This window comes from Rhinatrema bivittatum, chromosome 19 (genome assembly GCF_901001135.1).
Source record: "Rhinatrema bivittatum chromosome 19, aRhiBiv1.1, whole genome shotgun sequence".
Classification (NCBI taxonomy): domain Eukaryota; kingdom Metazoa; phylum Chordata; class Amphibia; order Gymnophiona; family Rhinatrematidae; genus Rhinatrema; species Rhinatrema bivittatum.
In genome coordinates this window covers 6,579,737-6,607,070 of record NC_042633.1, presented here as the reverse complement: position 1 = coordinate 6,607,070, position 27,334 = coordinate 6,579,737, and the positions used below count along the sequence as shown (strand labels likewise).

The following is a 27,334-nucleotide window of genomic DNA, read 5'->3' as shown; positions in this document are numbered from 1 at the left end:
TCCTGCAGTCCCCAGGTATTTTTCGGACTCCAGCAGATGGTGGAGACGCAAAGCCAGCAGTCTGACTATAAACCCCCCCCCCAAAAAAAAAACACCCCAGAAAGGGCACATAGGCTTCTGTCTACGCCTCCCAGAAGGTTGTTAGACCCTGGTGGGGGGGGTCATCCCTTCTGGTATGTGAGGCTTGAGAGCAGGGGGTCGGGGACCCTGTGTTGCTTGGATCCCTGGCTGATACTTGGAGGTTCTGGATCACTTGCCCTGTGGGATCTTCACAGCCAGTCGCCTCTTCAGAAGCCTGCTGCTACTTTTTTAAGGAAAGTGCCCCTTTTTTTCCTTTTGTTTATTAATGTTTGTTAAAGTTTGGAGTAAAAAATACAGCACCTACAGTGAGACGTTTGTTTCTTTCCTTCGGGGGCAGTGCGTTTTCACCGTTCTTTAGTCCCGTCGTCTGGCAGCCAGCATTGTAGCTTTTCTCTTCTCTCCCCTGCCTTATTCGGCCTCTCTCCCGTGCGGCATTAGATCAGAAGGGGTCCCGGTCTCGCTTATGGATGCTGCGTGAGGCGACCTGTTCTTCTTGCCGGGATGCACGGTCGGGTCTTTCCCGCATCAGCCTTTGCTCCCGATGCCTCCCGGGGGGGGGGGGGGGGGGGGGGCGTCGGGGAGCTCTGTGGGTGACACGAGCAGAGCAGGCCGTGAAGGGGAGTTCAGATCTCTCTTCCCCATTGTCTCCGGAGCCCCAGGCCTCTGGGGGCCCTCCTGGCAACGAGGAGGACCCCAGGGATCCTTCGGATTCGTCGTCTTCATTTTCTTCTGAGTTTGTACTCCTTTAAAGGCCTTTAAAGGCCAGGAAGGCTGCACGTCTGGGTGCATCCAAGGAGGCCCCGGGGCAGTTCGCCTAAAAGTCCAGGACCTCCGTGGCCGCAGGTCCTCTAGGGTCCTGCGGCTCCTGAGGGCTGCAATGCCCGCAGTTGCTATGGATTCTTCCTTGACAGCCTTTGATACCGAAGGGGCCCAGGGAGCAGATTCCCAGGAGTCCAGGCCTGGGGTCAGTCCGCTGGATCCGGATCCGTCCTTCTTGCAGGGTACATCCCTCGAGGGTGATTACCCTAAGGTGGTCCATTTATTCCATAAGGAGGAGCTGAGCCCACTTATTCCAGCAGTGTTGGAGGAGTTGGGCATTGAAGTCCCGCCACAGGATTCCAATCTGGGGGCGGTGGACCTGGTCATGGTTGGCCTCCATGGTCCTGCAAACTCCTTCCTGTTCCATAGTTCAGTTGGTGCTCTTCTGTTCAGAGAGTGGAATACTCCTGACACCTGTTTGAAGGGCGATGGACAAATTGTATCCATTGCCCAAGGAGGTTCTCGACCTGCTCAAGGTTCCCAAGCTGGATGCTGCAGTTTCTGCAGTCACCAAAAAGACCACCATTCTGGTCACCAAAGCAGCAGCTTTAAAGGATCTTCAGGATAAAAAAAAAAACTGGAGGTACAATTCAAGAAGATCTTTGAGGTTTCTGCACTCTGCGCTCGGTCCGCCATGTGTGGCAGTTTCATGCTGCGAGCTGGTCTTCGCTGGGTTCAGCAGCTGCAAGGCGACAAGTCTTTTTCTGAGGCTGAGGCCCTCCAGGCGGCACGGCCGGAGGCCGTTGTGGTGTACAGTGCTGATGCCTTATATGACCTCCTCGGGACCTCTTCTCAGACTATGATGTCGGCGGTGTCGGCCCGGCGCCTCCTCTGGTTGAGAAATTGGTCGACTGATGTTTCCTCCAAGGCACAGTTGGGATCTTTGCCTTTTAAGAGAAAGTTACTCTCCGGCAAGGATCTTGAGGAAATGATCAAGTCTCTGGGAGAGAATAAGGTCCATAAGTTGCCTGAGGACAGGCCAAGAGGGAAGAGTTTCCTATCTTCGTGTCCTGCTTCAAGGGGAATCGAAGATTCCGAGGGCCCAGACCCTCGGGTCCAGCTCCGAGACAAGTCTCTGCTCGACAGGTTGGCAATAGAGGGCGCCATCGTAGAACCCATGGCCACCCCTTTGATTTGCTGAAAAATTTTGAAACGGCGAAACTCGGCCAGAGTCGGGCTACCCTTGTGTCTCCACTGCAATAAAGGATTGTTTTAAGACTACAGGCATCTATTTCTTTTCTTTCATCCTGACGGCTATTATAGATCGCCTTCCTTCGTGCTTTTTGGGTCCTTCCCTTTCAAGGATCATGTCTTTTTCCCCCTGGAAGGATGTTTTAAGCTTCACAGAAGGAGAACTGAATGACCTTCTGCCTTCAGAACCTTTCTTCAAAAATGATGAAGTGTTTGATGATCTTCTTAAAAAGTGGGAGCAAGCCATCAGCATAAGTAAAGGACTCATTAGAAGTACCTTGCATGCATCTACATTATTGGATTACTGCCGTTTTAAACGTATACCCAGAGGGTTACGTATTAACAAACCACCGAGCATGTACCGAGAGGACTCAGAATTTATGAACTGTTGGGAGGCCATTTTAAACAAATGCTCGCTGGACCTGATGATTCTCATAATTAAAACAGCGAAGAAGAGAGAAGAAAAATTGAAATGTGAATTGGATACGCAATTGGACTTTTTGAAAAAACATGATATTTGTTTTGATATTATCCACGAGGATTTTAAAAAAAATGTTGATGTTTTTACAAAAGATCTTAAAAATACTAAGTTAGAGAAATTTAAGCGAGACGAAGCCGATTATAGAAACAACCATGTTTATTCGTGGCAATATCCCCACCAAGCGATATATAAAAGGAATGATAATACCAGAAATGGAAAAGAAAAAACTAATGTAAGAGAAGACAGGAATGACAAAAGATTACCAGCCAGTCCAAATGTAGATAGGAATGCAAAAAGAGTACGCAGTAATAATGAAACAGATATTGATCCGTCTTCTCCGCTTTTTACAACTGTTGACAAAGATAGACCACACACACGACTCAATGAGATAGGTAAATTCTGGAGACGTGATTCAGATAGAGAAGAAATTATTCCCAAACCATCAACTTCTTTTTTCAGGGGAAGAGGAGAATGGAGAGGGAGGGGGAGAGGAAGGAGACCGAGTTACAGCAACCATTACCAAGCACAACAAGATCGGAGAGATTGGAATTAGGATTAAGAAAAACAACTACAGATAATTTTATATTGAGTAAAGACAGGATTGTTAACCTTTCATCAAGGATTCTGAGCACAGATGAAGTTAAATTATTAAACAAAGGTTTCTCCTTTATCCCTACTCCTTCATATAATTCATTCCGCACCAGAATAGAACTTTACAAATTTATAAGGAAGTTAAAAATTGCGGATTTCTTTTCTAATCAACAACGTTCCAATGCAGATATGTCAATCGTGCACAAATCCAGTACATGGATCCCGCCAGGAGTGGTGAATCCGGTCATACAGACATATGAAACATTGATTCTACAAGAGATAGGCAAACTTGAAGATGGTGGAACAAAGAAATTTTATAATATTACAAAAAAAGAAAGAGAAGCAATACAAGAATTGAGGAAAGATGATAAAATTGTGATTAAACCTGCAGATAAGGGAGGAGCAATAGTGGTTATGGATACAGTGAAATATGTAGGTGAAATTGAGCGGCAACTTTCAGATAGTACATGTTATCTTAAATTAGACAATAATCCTACCGCTAGCATAAAAAATGAGATTGACTCCTTACTTTCCCAGGCACGTGACAGAGGCTTTTTAACAAATAAAGAATTAAGATTTCTAACAGTTGATAACCCTATTATGCCTACTCTGTATGTATTACCCAAAATACACAAATCGCTTTCAGACCCTCCTGGCAGGCCAATAGTTTCTGCAATTGGCTCGTTACTAGAACCCCTCTCTACCTTCATAGATCAATTTCTTAAAGTAAAGGTAACAGAGACACCTTCTTATATACGTGACTCATCACATTTTATCAATATTTTGGAAACATTCACATCATTAACAGGTGAAATATTGTTGGTGACACTTGATATAGAGGCCTTATACACTAATATCCCGCAGCAAGCGGCCTTAGATATTGTTACTAAGGAATTAGAAATACGTTTGATACACAGAAGAATACCTGACGATTTTTTAATACGAATAACAGAGATAGCTCTCACAAGAAACTTTTTTAGGTTCAAGAAAAAAATTTTTCAGCAAATCAAAGGTGTGGCCATGGGTTCTACGATGGCGCCCTCTATTGCCAACCTGTATGTTGCTAAATTTGAACACGATTATTTAATTGAGCATGAATTTAAAGAAAATGTCATTCTATGGAAGAGATACATAGATGACGTCTTTTTAATTTGGAAGGGTGATGTGGACACACTTAAAACATTTTTCACTTGGCTCAATTCCTTAGATCAAAATTTGAGATTTACAATGAACTATAACAACAGCTCGATTTCATTTTTGGATATTCAAGTCAGTTTCACCAATGGGTTGTTCCTTACAGATCTATATAGAAAACCCACGGATACGAACAAAATATTGCATTACAAGAGTTGCCACAATAAGTCATTAATCAGGAATCTACCGTATTCACAATTCTTAAGGTTAAAGAGAATATGTGCAGACGATTCTATTTTCCATCAAAGATCAAAAGAGATGAAAACAAGATTTTTAGAAAAAGAATATCCTATAAAATATATAGAAGACGGATATATGAAAGCAGCAAAACAAAAAAGAAAAGATTTACTGACCAAAAAGAATAGAGCTCCTATAGACCGTATGGTTTGTCCACTCACCTACACACATTTTTCACACAGTATCATTTGCATTTTGAAGAAATTTTGGCCAATTGTTCAGGTATTAGCCACATTTAAAGATAAAGGGTTACTAATAGCCAATAAACGGGATAGAAATTTAAAAGATATGCTGGCCCCTTCAGCCTTACCATGTGCTCCAATTCAAGATAAAAGACCAGCAGGACATCGCCCATGCGGCTCTTGTTCAGTCTGCACAGTGAATCTTAAAACAGACCATTTACTGATACCGAAACAACAGAGAACTATCAAGCTCACTTCTTTCACCAATTGTAAGAGCAGAGGAGTAGTATATATTGTCATCTGTCCGTGCAATAAGTTTTACATAGGGAAGACTATTAGAGAACTGAACAAAAGGATTATAGAGCATAAAAGTGCTATCACACGTAATGTTCTGTCCAAACCCTTAGTGGCACATTCTATTGAATACAAACACAAATTTGCTGATTATAAATTTTGTGTACTTCAGAAACCAGTTTTAAATTGGAGAGGAGGCAATTTAGACCAGTTATTGCTAAGACAGGAACAGAAATTCATATATGAACTTGATACTCTCCATCCTAATGGACTTAATGCTGAAATAGATTATTCTGTGTATTTATAAGATTTTCCAATATTAGTTTCGCCACATGGTAACACCCTTTTATGATAGATTTTTTACCTCACGGTTTTTATGTATTTATCCATCATAATTATTTATTACTGCATACTTTTTATAATATTTCTTACAGTGATTTTATTGTTTGATAACTTTAATAGATACTTGATATATATTCATTTTTATTGCTCTTAGATGTACATTTGATTTTATCAAATAATATATTACATTTCCTGGTGATTGCAGAAACACGAAGACAATGCACATATCATAATTTTAGCAAATATTCTTCACAATAATTTGTTTAAAAAATTTTTTTCTACCAATTATTTTTTAATACTTTGATGTGTGGGATATGAGTTAAATTTCGAACTCACTCTTCACATATTAACCCTTTTTATGGTTTATTGCTTAGCCACAAGTAGAAACATATTTCCAAGTTCACTTAAACAATGCAATGCCTTGACACTTTTGGCACATACACACGTCCTTTCAGTCAATAGCTACCTTTATAGCACCCACACACACACATCACGAATTTTTATTTTTTATTTTTTAATAAAATATACACTATTTCACTCCAATACATTTATTACACTGCCTCTTGTCCACAATGTTTTTATTTCCATTTTCTCCTTTTTTTTGTTTTGACACGCCCCCTCAGATGATTGACAGTTCAATCCCTTTTTTGAGTTTTTAATCTTTACAAACAGTTTTTCACATTACACATTATGAACTTGTTGTTTCATCTTTTTTATACACAATACATTATTAATTTTTATTTTTTTGGGTTCACTAAATATTTTCGTCAATGATTGACAGCTGTAATTTGGCGCCAAATCTGATTATAAACATTTCCTGCACAGCACTGCCGTCCATGTTTGCCTTTGCTAGTGGAGTTCTGCTATCGCGAATGCTTCAAGGTAAATTCACTCCTTTGATGTCCTGTTTGCTCTGTTTAACCTTTCAGTATGTTAAATAGCATTGTTTGTTTCCATTCCTTTATCAAACACTTTCCTGAGCACTTCTAACATTGTTTCTTTTGCACTCTGATCGCTACATCAGTAGCCCTCCTGCCGTTTGCAATCTGCACAACATGATATCAAACTATTTCAAGATATCAGTCACAACACTTTCTATTAGTTATTTCATTTGGTGCACATATGTATATTGTTCATCGGAGAGCTGTTTTGAAAGAAAGTAATATCAATATATACCTTTACTCATCACGGTGGTTCAGTTTGATATTGACATTTTACTTTTATATGGCTTTTAATACACTTACAGCACCGCGTTTTTTTAAAAAGGTCTTACAATGTATCTTTCACTACATTTATTTATTTATTTATTTAAGTTTTTTTATATACCAACATTCAGGACGATAGTCCCATCATGCTGGTTCACAAGAAACAGGGGTGTAATAATAATAAAACTTTACAATTTGAACAATAGTGCAGAAAAAGCAGTTACATATAACAAGGAAATCAATAACTTGGAGTGAGAAGGAAAATGAAGATCAGATAATTATATATAAGTATAGATAGCATTGAATAAATAACATTTATTAACGTTATTACTAGCGAAGCGTGTTGATTGATGGGAGATTAAATAATGTTGGAGTTGGGAAATGCCTGCGTGAACAGCCACGTCTTGAGTTTTTTCTTGAATGTTGAGATGCTGGGTTCCATTCTAAGTTCCGGGGGAATGGAGTTCCATAAAGTTGGACCGGCTGTGGAGAATGCCCGATCTCTAAGCGTGATGTGTCTGGTAGTTTTGGCTGGAGGTACTTGAAGTGAACCTTTGTAAGCATCTCTTGTCGGTCTTGTAGAGTGGAGTAATCGGAGGGGGATATGGAGATCGATTGGAGCTAATTGATGGATGTTTTTGAAAATGGTGAGAATGGCCTTGTAGATTATTCTGAAGTGTATGGGCAGCCAATGAAGGTCCATCAGGATAGGGGTTATGTGTTCTCTTCTCCTGGTGTTAGTGAGTATACGGGCGGAGGCATTTTGGACCATTTGCAATGGTTTGGTGTGTGATGCGGGGAGACCTAGCATGATGGTGTTACAATAGTCCAGCTTTGCGAAAATGATTGATTGTAGAATCGTTCTAAAGTCATGTGTGTGGAAGAGAGGTCGTATTCTTTTCAACACTTGGAGCTTATAAAAGCAGTCTCTGGTGGTTTTGTTGATGTTGGCTTTCAGTTTTAGGTGATTGTCAATTAGAACTCCTAGGTCTCTTACTTGTGTAGTATTTGGTACGGTAGGATGGGTGAGTGTGAGGGAGCTGTTTTCTGGTGTGATGAGTAGAAGTTCCGTTTTTGATGAATTTAGTATCAGGTTGAGACTTGTGAGAAGCTGTTTGATATTTTGGAGGCAGGTTTCCCAGTGAGACAGAGTTTTTGCGAGTGACTCTTCGATGGGGATCAAGACCTGGATATCGTCTGCATAGAGGAAGTGTTTGAGCTTGAGGTCGGTGAGAAGTTTACATAAGGGTAACAGATAAATGTTGAACAAGGTAGGAGATAGGGATGAGCCCTGAGGGACTCCTACTGACGCGGGGTGAAGAGAGGATTCTTTATTATGAATCTTAACCTTATATCCTCTGTTGCTGAGGAAGGTTCTGAACCATGATAGGGCAGTGCCTGAGATACCTATGGCTGTTAGTTGGTTGATGAGAAGGGAGTGATTAACCGTATCAAATGCAGACGAAAGGTCGAGTAGTATCAGAAGGAAGGCTTGTCCTTTGTCTAAGCCTAGGATGATGTGGTCAGTCATAGAGATGAGGAGGGCTTCTGTGCTTAAAGTTTTACGGAATCCGTATTGTGATGGGACTAGAAGGTTATTATCTTCAATGTAGTTTGAGAGTCGTGAGTTTACCAATTTTTCCATTATCTTGGCTATGAATGGGAGGTTGGCTATCGGTCTAAAGTTGTTAGAATCGTTTGGGTCGAGATTTGGTTTTTTGAGCAGGGGTTTGAGTGAGGCAAGTTTGAGGTTGTCAGGGTAGAATCCTTGTGTAAGGGAGCAATTTATGATATCTGCCAAGGTTTTGGAGATAGATTCTGGAATTGATAGTAGTAGTTTGGCTGGGATGTGATCTGAAGGGTGAGAGGAAGGTTTCATTTTCCTAAGAATTCCTTGGATCTCAATGGATGAAGTTGTGTCAAGTTCTTCTAACTGAGTGTAGTTGATTGAGGGTTGAGGAGTGGTTAGTGGTTAGTGGTTAGTGGTTAGTTTAATGAACTATATATGTTAGCATATGTGTGGTCTTTTAAAAAAAATTTTTTTGGGTACTGTAGCGTTTGGAAGGCTACACAATGAAATATTCACGACGTATAGTCAACACTGACTGTAATCTTAACACCTTTATGCATCAACCCCCTTTCATGCACATTGGTCAGTAATTCAAATCGACACGCTCATCATTATTTATGCATTCACTTTTCTAATTTTTAAATTTTAAGTATTTTGGCATGAATTTTTAAGCCCTTATATTTAGCATGTTTGAACATTGTTTACTAAGATCACAATTTTTCTTTAGGGGTCTATAAAAAAGGAATGTAATGGTTTTATTTCATTATTCATTTCATATGTTTTTTTATGATCAGACTCCATCAGCAAAGCAATCATGTCTTAAAAGTTTTTATATTATAGGGATGTGCATTTGTTGTATTCACACATGTATGAGGAGTTGTTCTCCCCAGTTTGTATTGCTTTTTTCATCCATATTCGTCTTAATTAATATTTTTATCATACACTATTTTATAATGTCCACACACACATACATCACAGATCTTCACATAGCACAGATATTCTAAACAATTATTTTTATTCCCATAGTTTCTTAATTTGTTTCACCTTTATAGTTTTTAAGCTCAATATTTTATATAAATACATCAGTAAGACATATTATAACAATAATTTTATTAGAGTACAGCTTAACCACACATAACATTAAGTGATATATTTATTTATATTAACAGAGATACATTGATATGTACAGTTAATGTTCACAATATCTTGATTAATGTTCAACTTTAATGTATAATACATCATGTGATATTGTCATCTTTTTTCTGCACCATTACAGACGCAACATAAGAGATCATACAGCTCTTTATATGATCACACTATATTCATAGTCGATATATAACTAATGAATTCAAGAAGATTATTGTAAGGTAATGTTGATGTTTTTATCAATATTCTGGATTTTGTTTTTATGCAATTTATTCTACCGTGAGGCTATGTACAAATTCACTTGGTTTGTTACAAATCCATCTTTTTAGTGTATTTATCCTCTATATGTCACCTTGGCTTTTTTATCTAACTTTTAAATGACTGATTCACTAAAATGTGATTGATTGATTCAAATAACTATACAATTATTGATGATGTCATTTATATTATTTTATTCTTATTCTCAAAGCTTTTATTTATGTTTTTAGCCCCTGAGGCAGCCGTTTTGAAACGGCGAAACTCGGCCAGAGTCGGGCTACCCTTGTGTCTCCACTGCAATAAAGGATTGTTTTAAGACTACAGGCATCTATTTCTTTTCACTCATTAGACCTGACATTCATTAACAGTAACCTACTAGAAAACATAAAAACAGACTACACACAAATCCCATGGTCAGACCACTTCCTCATTAAATCTCAGATCAAACACACAGGGCCATTAAAGAAACAGAGTATGGAACCAGTTGAATTCAAATACTGCCCTCCCTTTAACACAGATATACTAAAAGACAAATTACACGAAGAACTAACACACTTCAATTACACAAATAGCCACTCTGCAACGACCGCCTGGATAAACAGAATCACAAAATTGGCAAACAAAATAAACCCCCTAAAAAAATGTTCGCATTAAAGAACCAAAACAAATAAACCCATGGCATAACGAACAAATCAAAGAAGTGAAGCGGATCCTTAGAAAGAATGGAAAAGAAATAAAACAACCAAGAATTTAACAAAATACAGAAAACAACTGGCCTACTACAAAAAAAGTAATCCTAGAGACCAAAAAGAAATATTTCAGCTCAAAAATAGAAAAGTTTGCAAATAATGCCAGAACTCTGTTTAACATAGTCAAAGACCTCACCAGCGACAATACAAACAATCATCAGACCTTACAGGAGAATCAGTGCAACGAAGTAGTTCTTTCAAGATAAAATTGAAAACTTAAGAACAAAAATCCCTAATACAACCAAACAAGAGATTACCGTAAGCTGCCCACAAGGGACGTCAATAATATATGGTCAGAGTTTGAGGCGATATCAAACATTGATAAAGAAGCTGAACCCTGCTCCTCACTCAATTGCCACCATACCCATAATAGAATTTTAAAAAAATTAGCCAACACAATAACTCCAACGCTAACTAAAATCATTAACCTTTCCCTAGAAGAAGGATCAATGACCGATATACTGAAAGGGGCCATAATCAAACCAACCATTAAGAAAAAGAACCTTGACCCCCTAAATCTGAGAAACTATAGACCAGTTTTGACCTTACCTCTAATAGCCAAACTAATAGAAAAAAAAACAGTCCAAAAACATCTAACAGATCACCTAGAAAGTAATAACATACTATATCCTGCACAACATGGTTTCCGCAAACATTACAGTACTGAAACATTATTACTAGCACTGTCGGACAATATCTTAAGAGGCTGCGACACGGGAACACACTACATTCTGGTTCTATTGGATCTCTCAGCAGCATTTGACACCATGAACCATAAAATACTAATCAATAGAATAAAAGAAATAGGACTCAATAACAAAACAATAACCTGGTTTGAGTCATATTTAAGCAATAGATTTTTCCAAGTACAAATCAAAAACTCCTTATCATAAAAAAGTTAAGCTACAAATAGGACTCCCACAAGGATCGGCCCTGTCTGCAACACTCTTTAATATTTTCTTACTTCCAGTATGCCACCTACTCGCGGGACTCGGAATCACACACTACATATACGCAGACTACATACAACTACTGTTACCCATCGTAAACACAATTGAAAAAACAATGAAACTGGCCAATATGTATCTTGAAATAATCAAACAGCTACTAAACCAAATGGAACTAGTGATAAACATTGATAAAACAGAATTCTTACACCTGGAACGAAAAAATAATATACACCCTATCCAATCTACAATAGCAATCAAAAATAATCAAATGGTGGATTTAGCAATAAAAGTACGGAATCAAGGGGTAATAATTGACCCTGAACTAAACATGAAACAACACATTTCACAGAAATTAAAGGAAAGTTACACCAAATTAATGGTCCTTAGAAAACTGAAACCCCTACTAACACTGGCTAATTTCCGCACAGTTTTACAAGCAATGATATTCGCAAGCACAGACTACTGTAACTCCCTGCTATTAGGATTACCTCAAGTTACCATTAGACCGCTCCAAATACTGCAAAATTCCGCTGCCAGAATTTTGACAGGCAAAAAGAAGAGAGACCACATCACAGGAACACTTGCTGAACTACACTGGCTACCTTTTGAACAAAGAATACAATACAAAGCACTTTGTATAATTCATAAACTAATCCATGATGAAAAGGCGGACTGGCTTAACACTGCACTTTGCGTACATGTACCACATAGAAATCTGAGATCAGCTAATAAGACACTACTGACTGTTCCATCTGTTAAATCAGCGCGCCTCACTCAGGCAAGAGAGAGAGCCCTGTCGCTGGCTGGACCCGTACTGTGGAACTCCATGCCACTAGAAATAAGACTGCAGAGAAATTTGAAACTATTCAAAACAAGTCTAAAAACCTGGCTTTTTATAAAGAGAAGGAGGAAAACAAACAAAAGCTAAGTAAGCACCCAGTAATCAGTTTTGTTTTTTTTCTTTACTATCTCCAATTGCATACTAGAGTATTAACGTTAGATTTGAACTGTATAGCAGTTTTTCAACCAACATATAAGCTTTAATTAAACACACAGTTCTCTTATCGAAAGTGTTACTGTTCAATGATGGCACTTGTATAATTTGTTATCTATACCAATTAACTTTAATTTCTTTTTTTGTGCCTTTTTGTAAACCGTTGTGATGGTGAACTAACTTAACAGCGGTATAGAAGAGTTTTTAAATAAAAAAAATAAAATTACCAAGCAGTGCATTGCCAAGCTTCAGGCTCATGTTTGGGATTTGTTAGTCAGGTGGGTTCCCAGAGTCTGGGATTTATTTACTAGTGCTCGGGTCTAGGGCTTCTACCTTGGAGTTGGTACCCTGTGCTTTTTCTCACATGAGGCCTCTGCAGTCAGCCTTACTGTCTTGCCGGGACCCAATGTCTGAGCATTATCAGCGACCTCTCCCTCTCCCAGAGCGTGTGCAGTCCAGTCTCTCATGGTGGCTCCACTGGGTCAAGTTGAGTCGTGGCGAGGACCTCGATGTTCCAATCTGGACAGTTATTACTATTGCTGCCAGTCTTTTCACCTCTCCTACTCCCTGCAGGAGAGGTGGCGTGGGGCAGGGCTGCTGCTGCTGTTACATTTGCGAAGTGAGCCCCACACATCATGGCCAGAGCCAGCAGCAGCCACTGGCGCCAAGGAACTGCCAGAGGCAGCTGTTGCCATGAGCCCTTCACTTGCCGAATGACTTTAATGCCAGCTCTGGGGCTGGAGTTGAGCTTTCCATGTTAAGTGTGTATTGGCTGCCAGGGGATTTTCTGCATCAGGAGATAATAGCTAATAGCCTCATCTACATGGAATTTACATGTGATGGCTGCTATTGGCTAAGCAGTTGTTAGGGTATGCATTCTAGATGCGCTGTACCCCTCACTGCATTGGGTGCTAGTCTAGTGCGTCCAAAACGCGTGCAAACCTGTGTACTAGACTGGGCGCGCTTCATTGCATCGGCCCCCTAGATTGTAAACTCCCCGGGGATAGGGAAATACCAACAGAACTCAAATCTAATCTGCTTTGAAGTGCCGTAGAGTGCAATATAAATAAAAATAAATTAGGCTGACTTTATGATGTATACATTGCCTCCACAGGGAACCCTGTTGAGTCCAAGAAGTGATAGATTTTGAGATCTCTACCATGTTACTGGACAATTGGTCTAGCACAGTTGTAATTCTCTTCTGCACACACCACTGATCAGTGACTTTGTACGTGCCCTGCACTTTCTTCCCCTTACTGGGTTCAGAGAGTAGAGAGGGAAGCGACCAGCCTAAAATAATGTTATAGATTTTACTCTCCTGTTTCCTTTCTGTTCAGGCATCTGCCGAGGTGGGAGGCCAGACGTCTCATCTTTCCTCAGTTCTTCCCACACCAGGCTTCATCTTCCAAGGTAACGTGAAGGCACAAGAGTTGGAGTCTAGGACACCCATTGGGAAGATGGCCGCTTGTGTGTCCTATCAGGTATGACGTTTCCTCCCCAACAGATGCTCTGTGAAAGGCTAGAGTGAAGGCTGGTGGGACTCACCGTGCAGCATCTCTTTCTCTGTTTTATTAAAGGCCTCGGTGACCTTCAACGATGTGGCTGTTTATTTCTCCCAGGAGGAGTGGCACCTTCTGGACAACTGGCAGAAAAAGCTGTACAGGGATGTTATGAAGGAGATTCATGGTGTCCTAATCTCATTAGGTAAAGAATGTAACCTCTTCTTTTTCACTTTTCAACTTCAATTTTATTTACTTTTGGATCAAGACATTCCCTGTACGTACCTGGATCAGGCCAGACAGTGGGTTATGTCCCCCTTCCAGCAGATGGGAGTCAGAGAAAAACTCGAAGGCACCCTTATATAAGCAGGTGCACCGTCTGCGTCCCTCCAGTATTCCTCTGACTCCAGCAGATGAGAGTGGTATAACCTGCGGTTTCCCCCTCTTCTCTTTGCTACAGATAGAACATTAGTTTTCTACTTTCTCTTTGGCTTTGTTTTTCTCTTCGATGGATCAAGTTTAATATAAAAGAAAAAAAAAGTGTAAGCAGTTACTCGGAGTTCTCAGTGCCTCAGCACTATGAAACTTGCAGGCAGAACTGTCCCCATATTTAACCTTGTAGTGTGTTCAGGGTAAGTTCTGTCTTATTTTTCTTCACAGAATTTAATATTTTTCTCATTCTTCAGGGTGATAGTTGGAGGTCCAACCACTCCCCCTTTCTCCAACGACACGCTGCCCTGAGAAGCCATTTTTCCTCGGGGCAGCACTAGCAGAGAGGCCTGTTTTCAATGGACTTTGTTCTCCTCCTTCACAATGCTTACCTGGCTCGCTTGGAGCAGCAGCAAGAGCCAGCTCCTGGACCGCCTCCTGCCAAAGTCAGCAGATTGGATCAGCCCAGGGATGGCACGGGGTCTGGGGCTACCCCGGGGTCTTCCAGGGTCCGGCTGGTCCTTCAGCCAATTGTTCCTGCTCCTGCACCTCAGGATCCTCTGTCTTCATTATCTGATCCTGATTTGGATGACCAGACCTCGCACTTGCAGGTAGAAGGGGATGACCCTAGGGTCCTTCACCTCTTTCAAAGGGAGGAATTGGACCCCCTAATCCCCCATGTTCTGAGGGAATTGGATATTGTTGTGCCTGAGGACGCCCCTGGCACCAGTGTTACGGCTAAGAAGGGGGATCTCGTCCTGGCAGGGCTGTGCCCGCCAGCAAGAACCTTTCCTTTCCACGAGATGCTTCTCCAGTTGTTGTCCAGTGAATGGGATGCCCCTGACGCTACACTCAGAGTGGGCAGAGCAATGGACAAACTCTAAACCCTCCCTGAAGAGTACCTGGAGCTCCTCAAGGTACCCAAAGTGGACACATTAGTTTTGGCGCTCACTAAACGGACGACAATCCCGGTCACGGGTGGAGCTGCTCTCCGGGATCTCCAAGACCGAAAGCTTGAGGTATACCTCAAAAAAAAAAAAGGATTTTTGAGGTATCCGCCCTGGGGGTCAGAGCCACTGTCTGTAGCTCACTCATGCAGCGTGTAGGTCTCAGATGGTTTCAACAACTGTTCAGTGCGCAAGACCTGCCTCCAGAGGAAGCGAAACAGGCGGCGCGTCTGGAATCAGTCATAGCTTATGGGGCGGATGCTCTATACAACCACCTCGGGTTCTGGCCAGGTCAATGGTTTCAGCGGTCTCGGCCAGACGCCTTCTTTGGCTTCGGAATTGGTCGGCGGATTCTTCATCTAAAAATCAGCTGGGATCCCTACCTTTCAAAGGAAAATTACTTTTTGGAGAGGACCTGGAGAGAATAAGGTGCATAAGTTGCCTGAGGATCGTCCGAGAAGCTCCAGGACTTTCAGCTCCACCAGGAGCCGTTTCAGGGGTCAATGACGTTTTCGTCAGTCCAGGCCGGTCTCTCAGAGGCCGCCCTCGGCTCGTTCCCAGTCTTGGTCTCATTCCTTTCGGGGCCAAAGACCAACTCGGGATAACACCTCCCAAGGAGGCCCATCCAAGTCTTCCCAATGAAGGTGTGCTAACCCACGCCTCGACGCCTAGGATAGGGGGATGTCTCACCTCTTCTACGAGGAGTGGGTCAAAATTACCTCAGATCACTGGGTCCTGGATATTCTAAAGCACGGCTATGCTTTATGATGGTGTCTAATGATCTGAAGTCGGCGAAACAATGCGACAAGGCAATAGCTAAAGCCAGAAGAATGCTGGGCTGCATAGAGAGAGGAATATCGAGTAAGAAAAGGGAAGTGATTATTCCCTTGTACAGGTCCTTGGTGAGGCCTCACCTGGAGTACTGTGTTCAGTTCTGGAGACCGTACCTTCAAAAATACAAAGACAAGATGGAGGCGGTACAGAGAAGGGCGACCAGGAAGGTGGAGGATCTTCATCGGATGACGTACGAGGAGAGATTGAAGAATCTAAATATGTACACCCTGGAGGAAAGGAGGAGCAGAGGTGATATGATACAGACTTTCAGATACTTGAAAGGTGTTAATGATCAAAAGACAACGACAAACCTTTTCCGAAGGAAAAAAATCAGCAGAACCAGGGGTCACGATTTGAAGCTCCAGGGAGGAAGATTCAGAACCAATGTCAGGAAGTATTTCTTCACGGAGAGGGTGGTGGATGCCTGGAATGCCCTTCCGGAGGATGTGGTGAAGACCAGAACTGTGAAGGACTTCAAAGGGGCGTGGGATAAACACTGTGGATCCATAAAGTCAAGAGGCTGCCAATGAAGAGTGGGTGACTCGCCAGAATGATGGCTACTGCCTGGAGTCAATACCCTTATTAAATAAACATACACAGGCTTACGGTGACTCCAACATCGCTCTAAGCTTCAACAGCAAGAGGAAATGTGGAAAAAAGGATTCACACTCACAAAGAGGGGAGTAGCTGGCTTGTTACGGCGGTTACTACCCCAAATCAAATAAGCCTGATACTTCACTTTCAATGCATATACAGCAAAGTTCTCTGATTCAACGGCAGGGGAGAAGAAAAACTGATACTTCACACATCCAGCAGAGCTCTCTGCTTCAACGGCAGGGGAGAAGAAAAGAGGGTTCGCACTCACAAAGCGGGGAGTAGCTGGCTTGTTACGGCGGTTACTACCCCAAACCAAATGTGCCTGATACTTCACTTTCGATGCACATCCAGCATGGCTCTCTGCTTCAACGGCATGGGAGAAGACTTATACGTCACGCATATCCAGCATAGCTCCCTGCTTCAACGGCAGGGGAGAAGAAAAACAACCAATAAGGGCTAATAACATAGTCTGGGTAAAACAAATAAGCATGGGTGCAGCTTGCTTATTGCGGCGGCTACTACCCCTAACGAATCAAGCTAGATATTTCACTTGGATGCAGCTCCATCACTGCTCTCTACATTAAAGGTGGGGGTGGAAGGGAAATAGAACCAAGAGCTAAGAGAAACAGATAAGTATGAGAGAAAATATGTGTGAAGCTTGCTGGGCAGACTAGATGGGCCATTTGGTCTTCTTCTGCCTTCATTTCTATGTTTCTCGGCCCCTAAGGGACAGGTTTCTCTTTTCACCGTGCGGCCCAGTGCAGAAGTAGCTCATCGTACGTCAGACGCTCGACCGACTCCTGGCCCTGGAAGCCATCCTTCCGGTGTCTCCGGCGGAACAGGGGTCAGGCCATTATTCAGTGTACTTCATAGTCCCCAAAAAGGAAGGATCCTTCCGTCCAATCCTCGATCTCAAAATGGTCAACAGAGCCCTCAAGGTCCCTCGCTTTCGAATGGAAACGTTGCGGTCCGTCATTGCGGCAGTTCACCCCAGGGAGTTCCTAGCTTCCTTGGACTTGATGGAGGCTTATCTCCACATTCCGATCTTCAAGGAGCACCAGCATTTTCTGCGCTTCAAAATACTCTGCCAGCATTTCCAGTTTCAGGCGCTACCCTTCGGCTTAGCGATTGCTCCTCGTACTTTCACCAAGGTCATGGTGGTAGTGGCGGTAGCCTTTGAATGGAGGGAATTCTTGTGCACCCCTATCTGGACGACTGGCTCATTCGAGCAAAGACCAGGGACCTGTGTCAACAGGCCGTCGAAAAAGTCCTACGGCTTCTCCACTCCCTTGGATGGATCGTCAATTTCGCCAAGAGCAGCCTCACTCCCTCTCAGTCGCTCGACTTCTTGGGAGCACACTTCAATACCAGCGTGGGCAAGGTGTTTCTTCGCCCGGACCGGGCCCGGTCCCTCATCTTTCCCGATCCCCACAGCATGGGACTATCTCCAGGTTCTGGGCTCTATGGCTTCCACTATCTATTTGGTTCCTTGGGCTTTTGCGCATATGTGACCTTTGCAGAGAGCTCTACTCTCACGCTGGAAGCCGGTGTTGCAGGAGTTTCAAGCCCTTCTGCCCCTGTTGGATCTTGCCAAGGACAACCTGTGCTGGTGGCTTAGCCTGGATCACTTGTTGAAGGGAGTGGACTTGGAGGTCCCTCAGTTGGTGATCATCACCACGGATGCCAGCCTCTCTGGCTGGGGGGCTGTATGTCAAACGCACTCGGCACAGGGGCAGTAGACGTCAATGCAGGCGACATGGCCGATAAATCGACTGAAAACCAGAGCAGTCTGTCTCGCATTGAAGTGTTTCCTCCCCCTAGTTAATCATCAGCCGTAAGGATACTCTCGGACAACGCAGCCACTGTAACGTACATCAATCGGCAGGGGGGAACGAGGAGCCATCATGTCTCGCTGGAAGCGGACAAGCTGATGGCATGGACGGAGCTTCACCTCTCCCGCCTAGCGGCGTCCCACATAGTGGGGGTGGACGATGTCCAAGCAAATTTCTTAAGCAGACAGCATATAGATCCCGGAGAGTGGGAACTCTCCGAGGATGCAGTGGTACTCCACTTTCACTGGTGGGGAACTCCCCACATGGACCTAATGGCGACTCAGCGGAATGTGAAGGCTCCATGCTTCTTCAGTTGGAGAAGGGAGCACGGCGCAGAAGAAGTGGATGCCCTGGTCCTTCCATGGCCGCAACATCTCCTGCACTACGTGTTCCCGCCCTGGCCCCTGGTGGGAAATAGAATAGAAATCCACCAGGGGCCCGTCATCTTTGTAGCGCCCGAATGGCCACGAAGACCGTGGTTTGCAGACTTAATCAACCTCAAAGTGGACGTTCCTCTTCCCTTGGGACATCTACCGAACCTCCTATGTCAGGGGCCAGTATTTTTCGACAGGGCAGATCGCTTCTGTCTTGCGGCCTGGCTTTTGAGAGGCGCAGGTTAAGACGAGGTTACCAAGAGGATGTTATTTCAACCCTCCTCAAGGCCAGGAAGACTTGTACTTCCCTCTTCTATGTCCAGGTATGGAAGGTGTTTGAGGCCTAGTGTGAGTCCATCAACATATCGTCACGTCGCGCTTCAATAACCCAAATTCTTTCCTTTCTTCAGCGGGGTCTGGAGAAAGGATTGGCCTACAATTCTCTGCGAGTCCAGGTGGCAGCCCTTGGCTCTCTCATCCAACATCTGGACGGGGCTCCTTTGTCGTCTCATCCTGACACAGTTTGTTTTTTGAAGGGGGTTAAGCACGTGAAGCCTCCGGTCCACGCTCTATACCCCTCTTGGAGCCTCAATTTGGTACTCCGGGTTCTGGCTGGTCCTCCCTTCAAACCGCTGAACAGTGCTACCCTTAAAGATTTGACGCTCAAGACAGTCTTCCTGGTCTCCATTACCTCCGCCTGCAGGATCTCGGAACTTCAGGCTCTCTCGTGCAGGGAGCCCTATCTCCGCTTCACGGATTCTGGGGTGTCCTTGACCACAGTTCCATGTTTTCTACCAAAAGTGGTCTCGGCGTTTCATGTGAATCAATCGGTAGAACTTCCATCCTTCTCGAATGAGGACTCCAGGGAGCTCCGCCGCCTTGATGTCAAACGCGTTCTTATTCGCTATTTGGAGGTGACTAACGACATCCGCTTATCGGACCATCTCTTCGTCCTTTGGAGTGGTCCCAAGAAAGGGCAGCAAGGCTTCTAAGACTTCCATTGCTCGCTGATTAAAAGAAGCAATCTCCTCAGCGTACATGGGAACTAGTCGGCAACCTCCAGCGGGGATCAAGGCTCATTCACTCCAGGCTCAAGCCGCCTCCTCAGCCGAGAGTCAGGCGGTATCTCCGCAGGAGATTTGCCGGGCAGCTACGTGAAAATGGCTGCACACCTTTTCTTGGCACTATCGCTTGCATTTTCCATCACCGGGATTTGGCTCCTTTGGCACTCACGTCATTTTAGCAGGGCTATCCGGTGCCCGCCCTACGTAGGGAAGCTTTGGTACATCCCACTGTCTGGACTGATCTGGGTACGTACAGGGAAAAGAAAATTATTCCTTACCTGCTAATTTTCGTTCCTGTAGTACCACGGATCAGTCCAGATGCCCTCCTTAAGACTATGGGGTTGGGATGGTCTCTCAGCTGTTGTGTGTACATTTTCCGGATACTAATGTGTCGGGTCAATGGTTCTTTTTGCAAGTTTTATTGTTATCAGAATTAGTATGTTATACCGGTTTTATAATTGTTCAATTTTCTGGGTTTACTTGATCCATCCAAGCCTTTCTTTTTATGCTTTGATATTCTGAATACTGGAGGGACGCAGAGGGTGCACCTGCTTATATAAGGGCGCCCTTCGAGTTTTTCTCTGACTCTATCTGCTGGAAGGGGGACATAACCCACTGTCTGGACTGATCCGTGGTACTACAAGAACGAAAATTAGCAGGTAAGGAATAATTTTCTTTTATGCACCACTTTCCTTGTCGTATTCATTTTTTTAAACATACTCTTTCCCAGTACGTACCCGGATCAGTCCAGACTCCTGGGTTTTCCCGTCGATAGCAGGGCTGAATCAGCCATGCTGTCTTGGGCTGTCCGTTGTGGCCCAGGAGGCGGAGCTTCTCAAAGCTGTAACACAGAGCTTTGCTCTGTGCACTTTCGCGAGGGTTCCCGCGCTGGAAAAACAGCTTCTCCTCAATCTGTTTTTTCTGCGCGCGGGAGCGTACGCGAAGCTTCAGATCTCTCCTCAAGAAAATCTCTTAAATAGAATAAAATGGAAATCACCACAGTGCATAAGAAGCCCAGGCCATTGGGATTCAAACCGTGTGCCTGCGGCAAAATTGTCGCTCACAGACGGTCATGAGGCATGTTATGTGTGTCTGGGACCAGACCACATACAAAATACCTGCAAACATTGTGGGAAGATGTCTCCAAGAGCTCGGCGCCAAAGGACCGACAGAAACGGCTGGCTAGTGGATCCTACGCTCCCCCCCCTCCCCCGAGGCACACTCGTTGCTGGGCCCGGCGACTCATCATCCGGCAAGAGCTCAAAGAGCGACGTCGATGGGGCCTACCTCCTCGGGCTCGAGTAGAGAGAAGGCCGAGAAAGTGAATACTCATACGGAACGCAAGGCCTCAAAAACATCGAGGCATGCGTCGAGTACGGCGCCCACATCGAAGCAGATGCATCATGCGTCGCATACTCATTCAGGCCACCGGAAACAGCTTCCGACCCAGACGCAACGATCGACGCAGGCATCGATGCTGGTGAAGCCTTCAGAGCCGGCGCACGTATCGGCGCCGATACAATATTTAGCTTCGGCGCAGAAACCGACTTCGACGCCAGCTTCGACTCCAGCGGAGCCAACAAAGTTAGTTGATGCCGACGCATCCGGTGCCGATTCTACCACAGAAACCAACGCGTTCACGAACAATGATACAATAGATGTGGACGGACCAACCAATACACTCACATACCCCAAAGCAGGTCTTTTGTCACGCAAATGCCCAGGGAAAACTAGACATTTATCCAAATCCACTGACATGCAAGGAGGAAAACATTCCTATAAGAGGAAACACTCTAATTACAATTCACGAGAAAGGTCTCCAGTTCACTCCCTCTCGCACGACTCTCCAGAGTTCCTAACACGTAGACCTTCGACCAGTGGTAGTAGAAAGACAAATCCACAGGATTCTTCCATTGAAGAGGAATTGCATGTATCTTCACGCTCATCCTCCTCCTCCCTAGAGGTACTTTCTGATGTTTCATCAGGTTCACATATATGACCTAAGAGACAAACATTACATAGTGATATATCACCAGAGAGACAGGGACAGGTTCCTCAGCAACCCTCTGTTCCGCACACCGTACCAGATATGGCCCACATACCGCACATGCCAGTGGAGGCCAAAGAGACCCTTAGACAGATTTCCACTCTACTAACAGGATTTCTGACTACACTACAAGCAGCCTTTAAGGCTCCCCTACCTCCAAGTGGTAACCCACAGGGCTCTCCGGTAGACTCAATGGGCTCTTCTCCGAGACGTCCTTTGACTCCCTTACCACTCTCACCTCACCCACCAATCCCATTGCCAGAGCTACCAGTAGGCTTACCTCAGCAGCCACTGTCAGAGCTATCCTCACCGACATCCTCAATGGGATATCCATGGATCCAGAACAGGAGCATCAACAACCGTACTCACCACCAGAGGACTTAGCTTACCCTAAATTTATTGAAAAGGTAGGCACAGCCCTCCACCTGAAAACACCAGATCCTAGAGCAGAGTCATTAGGTCTCCTAAAAATATTCGACCTCCCAAGTGAACAGACTAGTTTGCCAACTCAAGGTTCTTGACACCGTCCTGGAGAAGTCCTGGGAAACTCCGCATAACGTAATTCCAGTATCTAGGAAAATTGACATCAAGTATAAGATGAAGCAGTCTCCCTTTTACGCCACACCACAACTGCCACACCAGTCTATCGTGGTTGAGTCTGCGTTACAGAGGACCAAGAAAACAAGGTTGCACTCAAATACACCACTGGGCAAGGATCATAAAATTCTCAATTTTGCAAAAAGGTCTTTCCAGTCTTCTATGCTAGGAGTGCATATTGGACAACATCAGTTTTTATATGGTCCAATACCTCTATGACTGCCTCCAGCAAGTCAAGACCCTCCTGCCAACCTCGTTGGAAATCTCGGAAATCCCTCAACCGATCCAAGACATGGAGGAGTGCTTACGCCATCTATTGAGATCAATATATGAATTATTTGAGACATCCTCCCGTATCTCTGCATCGGCAATAGCTGCACGCAGGATTGCATGGTTCACGGCAAGTGCCATACAGGAGGACGACCACGAAAAATTGGCGAACTTACCATGTCATGGAGACAATCTGTTCGGTAATCAACTGCAGGCAACGGAATCACAGTTTAAAGGAACAATCAGTGGCTGTACAATCTTTAGTAAATCCTCCGCCTTACTCTTCCTACACCAGGCGATATTATCCCCAGATGAGACGACAGTTTCGTCCATATCAACCATACCGGCCTACCAACAACCACATACCGGCCTACCAACAACCACAAAGACAACAAGGCTCACAACTGCAACAGCCTAGAAGAGGCAGACCTAGAACCCAAAGTACTCAGGGTCAAGCGACTGCTACTACGTCAAAGGTTCAGTCAGCTTTTTAAACTCTGCGGGGCCACCCTCTCCTCCTGCAACCATCGCCGGGAGGATCCATAAGAACATAAGAAATTGCCATGCTGGATCAGACCAAGGGTCCATCAAGCCCAGCATCCTGTTTCCAACAGAGGCCAAACCAGGCCACAAGAACCTGGCAATTACCCAAACACTAAGAAGATCCCATGCTACTGATGCAATTAATAGCAGTGGCTATTCCCTAAGTAAACTTGATTAATAGCAGTTAATGGACTTCTCCAAGAACTTATCCAAACCTTTTTTGAACCCAGCTACACTAACTGCACTAACCACATCCTCTGGCAACAAATTCCAGAGCTTTATTGTGCATTGAGTGAAAAAGAATTTTCTCTGATTGGTCTTAAATGTGCTACTTGCTAACTTCATGGAATGCCCCCTAGTCCTTCTATTATTTGAAAGTGTAAATAACCGATTCACATCTACTCGTTCAAGACCTCTCATGATCTTAAAGACCTCTATCATATCCCCCCTCAGCCGTCTCTTCTCCAAGCTGAAAAGTCCTAACCTCTTTAGTCTTTCCTCATAGGGGAGCTGTTCCATTCCCCTTATCATTTTGGTAGCCCTTCTCTGTACCTTCTCCATCGCAATTATATCTTTTTTGAGATGCGACGACCAGAATTGTACACAGTATTCAAGGTGCGGTCTCACCATGGAGCAATACAGAGGCATTATGACATTTTCCGTTTTATTCACCATTCCCTTTCTAATAATTCCCAACATTCTGTTTGCTTTTTTGACTGCCGCAGCACACTGAACCGACGATTTCAATGTGTTATCCACTATGACGCCTAGATCTCTTTCTTGGGTGGTAGCACCTAATTTGGAACCCAACATTGTGTAATTATAGCATGGGTTATTTTTCCCTATCTGCATCACCTTGCACTTATCCACATTAAATTTCATCTGCCATTTGGATGCTTAATTTTCTAGTCTCACAAGGTCTTCCTGCAATTTATCACAATCTGCTTGTGATTTAACTACTCTGAACAATTTTGTGTCATCTGCAAATTTGATTATCTCACTCGTCGTATTTCTTTCCAGATCATTTATAAATATATTGAAAAGTAAGAGTCCCAATACAGATCCCTGAGGCACTCCACTGTCCACTCCCTTCCACTGAGAAAATTGTCCATTTAATCCTACTCTCTGTTTCCTGTCTTTTAGCCAGTTTGCAATCCACGAAAGGACATCGCCACCTATCCCATGACTTTTTACTTTTCCTAGAAGCCTCTCATGAGGAACTTTGTCAAACGCCTTCTGAAAATCCAAGTATACTACATCTACCGGTTAACCTTTATATTCTGCTGAGCATTTAGTCTCTTGTATGATCTTTATCCTGTTGGACTCTATACCCTCCTGGACATAAAGTGCCACACCCCGACCAAGTTGATCCTCCCTATCATTGCGTTATAATTTGTACCCTGATATAGCACTGTCCCATTGGTTATCCTCCTTCCACCAAGTCTCTGTGATGCCAGTTATGTCAATCTCATCATTTACTGCTATACACTCTAACTCTCCCATCTTATTTTTTAGACTTCTGGCATTGGCATACAGACATTTCAAAGTGTGTTTTTTGTTTGTATTAACAACCTGCTTTTCAGTTATTTGGGATAATTCGGAAATCATTAGCTTTGGTGATTTTTTACATATAGGCACATGGACTATGTTTGCTTTTAATGGAACCTCTGTGTTGGGATGTCCTAACTCTCCTGTTTCATTAGTATCCTTCAAGGCTACATTTCTCCGAACCATGCACTGCTGCTCTAGCTCCTTTTTGAAAGTTAATGCCAGCAGCTTGGTTCCACTCTGGTTAAGGTGGAGCCCATCCTTTCGGAAATGTCTCCCCTTTGCCCAAAAGTTTCCCCAGTTCCTTTCAAAGCTGTTATGACTGTTGCTGCCCAACTTCTCCATTCCGCCCTCCTTATCTCTTTGGCGACTCCTGTGGTTGACGGACGTTTGGCTGCCGCGGCGTCTGCCTGCCGGCGTCCCCGGACCGGCTTGGGCGTGTCTCCCGCCATGCTGTTCAGCGGCCTTAAGACGTGCGCACCGCGCAGCCCTGCTTAAAGTACCTTCAGTGGCCCGAACCTCAGGGGCGTCCCCCTTTGATGTCCTGCATCCAGGATACAAAAGGCCTACGCGATTGCTAGCTATTCGAGTTAGCAAAGGTTTCCTAACGGATGGGATTCGCTCTCCGTACCTTGCAACTCTGCCTCCTTTGGACCTACTCGATTTGGGGTACCCGTTCCTCGGGGGCCTCTCTCTCTTTCTTATCTTTCAGGTCGCAGTCTGGAACCGGTACTCGTTCCTTAAGGGCCCATGTTCCTGGACTCGCTACTTGGACTCCACTTCTGCCAGGAAGACACCGCTGCCTATAACATCTGTGAGTTACCATCTCTATCTCTCAGAGCTATTCCCTGGAACCAGGTACTCGCTCCTTGAGGACCTGCCTTTACTCCAGCTCCTGTGCTCCACACTGAGAGACCGCTGCATGAGTACCTTACCAACGAGGCTCTATTCTTGAACTCTGCATATCCTGCTACTACTCACAATATCAGGGATCTCTATTATAGCACAGCCATTGTGGGATCGCTGTTCCAGAGCCTGAGGGACTACAAGCCCAACCGGGCTACTTTCCAGCTCACTACTGCCACCTCTGGTGGTTCACCAATCCTGTATAATAAAATAACTAGTGTGTGTGTGTGTGTGTCTCCTACGCTGAGCCTGACCTGTGGCCCCTCTCGGGACTTCCCCCCCCCCCCCATGGGCGTGGTCATCTGCCACAGGTCCAGGGATCCACCCAAAACCCTTACAAATAATAACAAAAGCTGAATCCCTATTCCGCGTACCATCGTCTCATCCACGCATTGAAACTCTGGAGCTCTGCCTGCCTCTGAGGACCTGCACGTGGAACAGGAAGCATTTCAGAGAATGCCACCCTGGAGGTTCTGGATTTCAGCTTCCTACCTAAAATCCTAAATTTGGCTTCCAGAACCTCTCTCCCACATTTTCCTATGTCATTGGTGCCAACGTGTACCACGACAGCTGGCTCCTCACCAGCACTGTCTATAATCCTATCTCGGTGACGCGTGAGGTCTGCCACCTTCGCACCAGGCAGGCAAGTTACCAGGCGGTCCTCACGTCCACCAGCCACCCAGCTATCTACATTTCTAATAATCGAATCACCAACTATGATGTCTGGCCTAACCCTTCCCTCCTGGGCAGTAGCCCTTGGAGATTTGTCCTCAGTGCGAGAGGACACTACATCATCTGGAGAGCAGGTCCTTGCTACAGGATCACTTCCTGCTACACCAGGGTGATGTTCTCCTACTGGGAGACCTTTCTGATCCAAGGCAGCACTAGGGCTGCCGGACAGGATTTGGGACTTGGCTACTATGTCCCTGAAGGTCTCATCAATGTACCTCTCTGTCTCTCTCAGCTCCTCCAAGTCTGCTACTCTAGCCTCCAGAGATCAGACTCGTTCCCTGAGAGCCAGGAGCTCTTTGCACCGCGTGCACATATACAATCTCTCACCAGCGGGTAAAAAATCATACATGTGACACTCAATGCAAAAGACTGGAAATCCCCCCTCTTGCTGCTGGACTGCTGCCTTCATCTTAGTTTTATTGAGTTCCTAGTTAAGTTTAGGATACTAAGGGAGTTGGAATGAGTAGTTTAAATTTACAGGTGAATTTACTAATTAATCAGCTAGTGTCCTACAAGGGGATGATTAAACTTGCAATAAGGGCTGGTACAATAGTATGATTTAGATAAGACCCTGATTGATTTTTAATGAGAAAGTGTCTCGTGCCTAAAAATCAAGGGTTGAGTGGGTGGGAAAGACAGACACTAGAATTAACTATCTCTGACTTACTTGTTACCTCAAGCACACACAAACTCTAAAGAAGAAATCCCTTAATTTCACCTTTCACCAAACTTTTATAAGCCCAAAAATTTCTGAAATCTATACTTACCAATCCTCTAACCACCGCTAAATTAATCTTCAGTAATGGAAGGGTTTGAGAATGGCGCGCGCTT

The 27,334-nt window shown here is 44.2% G+C and overlaps 2 protein-coding genes across 4 annotated transcripts in view; both read left to right on the top strand.

Moving 5' to 3' along the window:
- The window catches only part of LOC115081098 (vomeronasal type-2 receptor 1-like), a 106,536-nt gene extending 105,068 nt beyond the window's left edge, over positions 1-1,468 (top strand). The window contains exon 10 of the mRNA XM_029585612.1: positions 833-1,468. Within this exon, the coding sequence (XP_029441472.1) occupies positions 833-1,468 (636 nt within the window). The remainder of the gene's footprint in view (positions 1-832) is intronic.
- The window catches only part of LOC115080928 (zinc finger protein 550-like), an 83,031-nt gene that overhangs the window by 4,565 nt on the left and 51,132 nt on the right, over positions 1-27,334 (top strand). The window contains exons 2-5 of one of the 3 annotated variants that reach the window (XM_029585388.1): positions 6,238-6,294; positions 9,464-9,554; positions 13,622-13,765; positions 13,862-13,988. In XM_029585388.1, coding sequence (XP_029441248.1) covers positions 13,742-13,765; positions 13,862-13,988 — 151 coding nt within the window. In that variant the 5' untranslated portion in view covers positions 6,238-6,294; positions 9,464-9,554; positions 13,622-13,741. Of the gene's footprint in view, positions 1-6,237; positions 6,295-9,357; positions 9,555-13,621; positions 13,766-13,861; positions 13,989-27,334 lie in introns of those variants that run through there. The other 2 variants (XM_029585390.1, XM_029585389.1) reach the window with 2 other exon arrangements.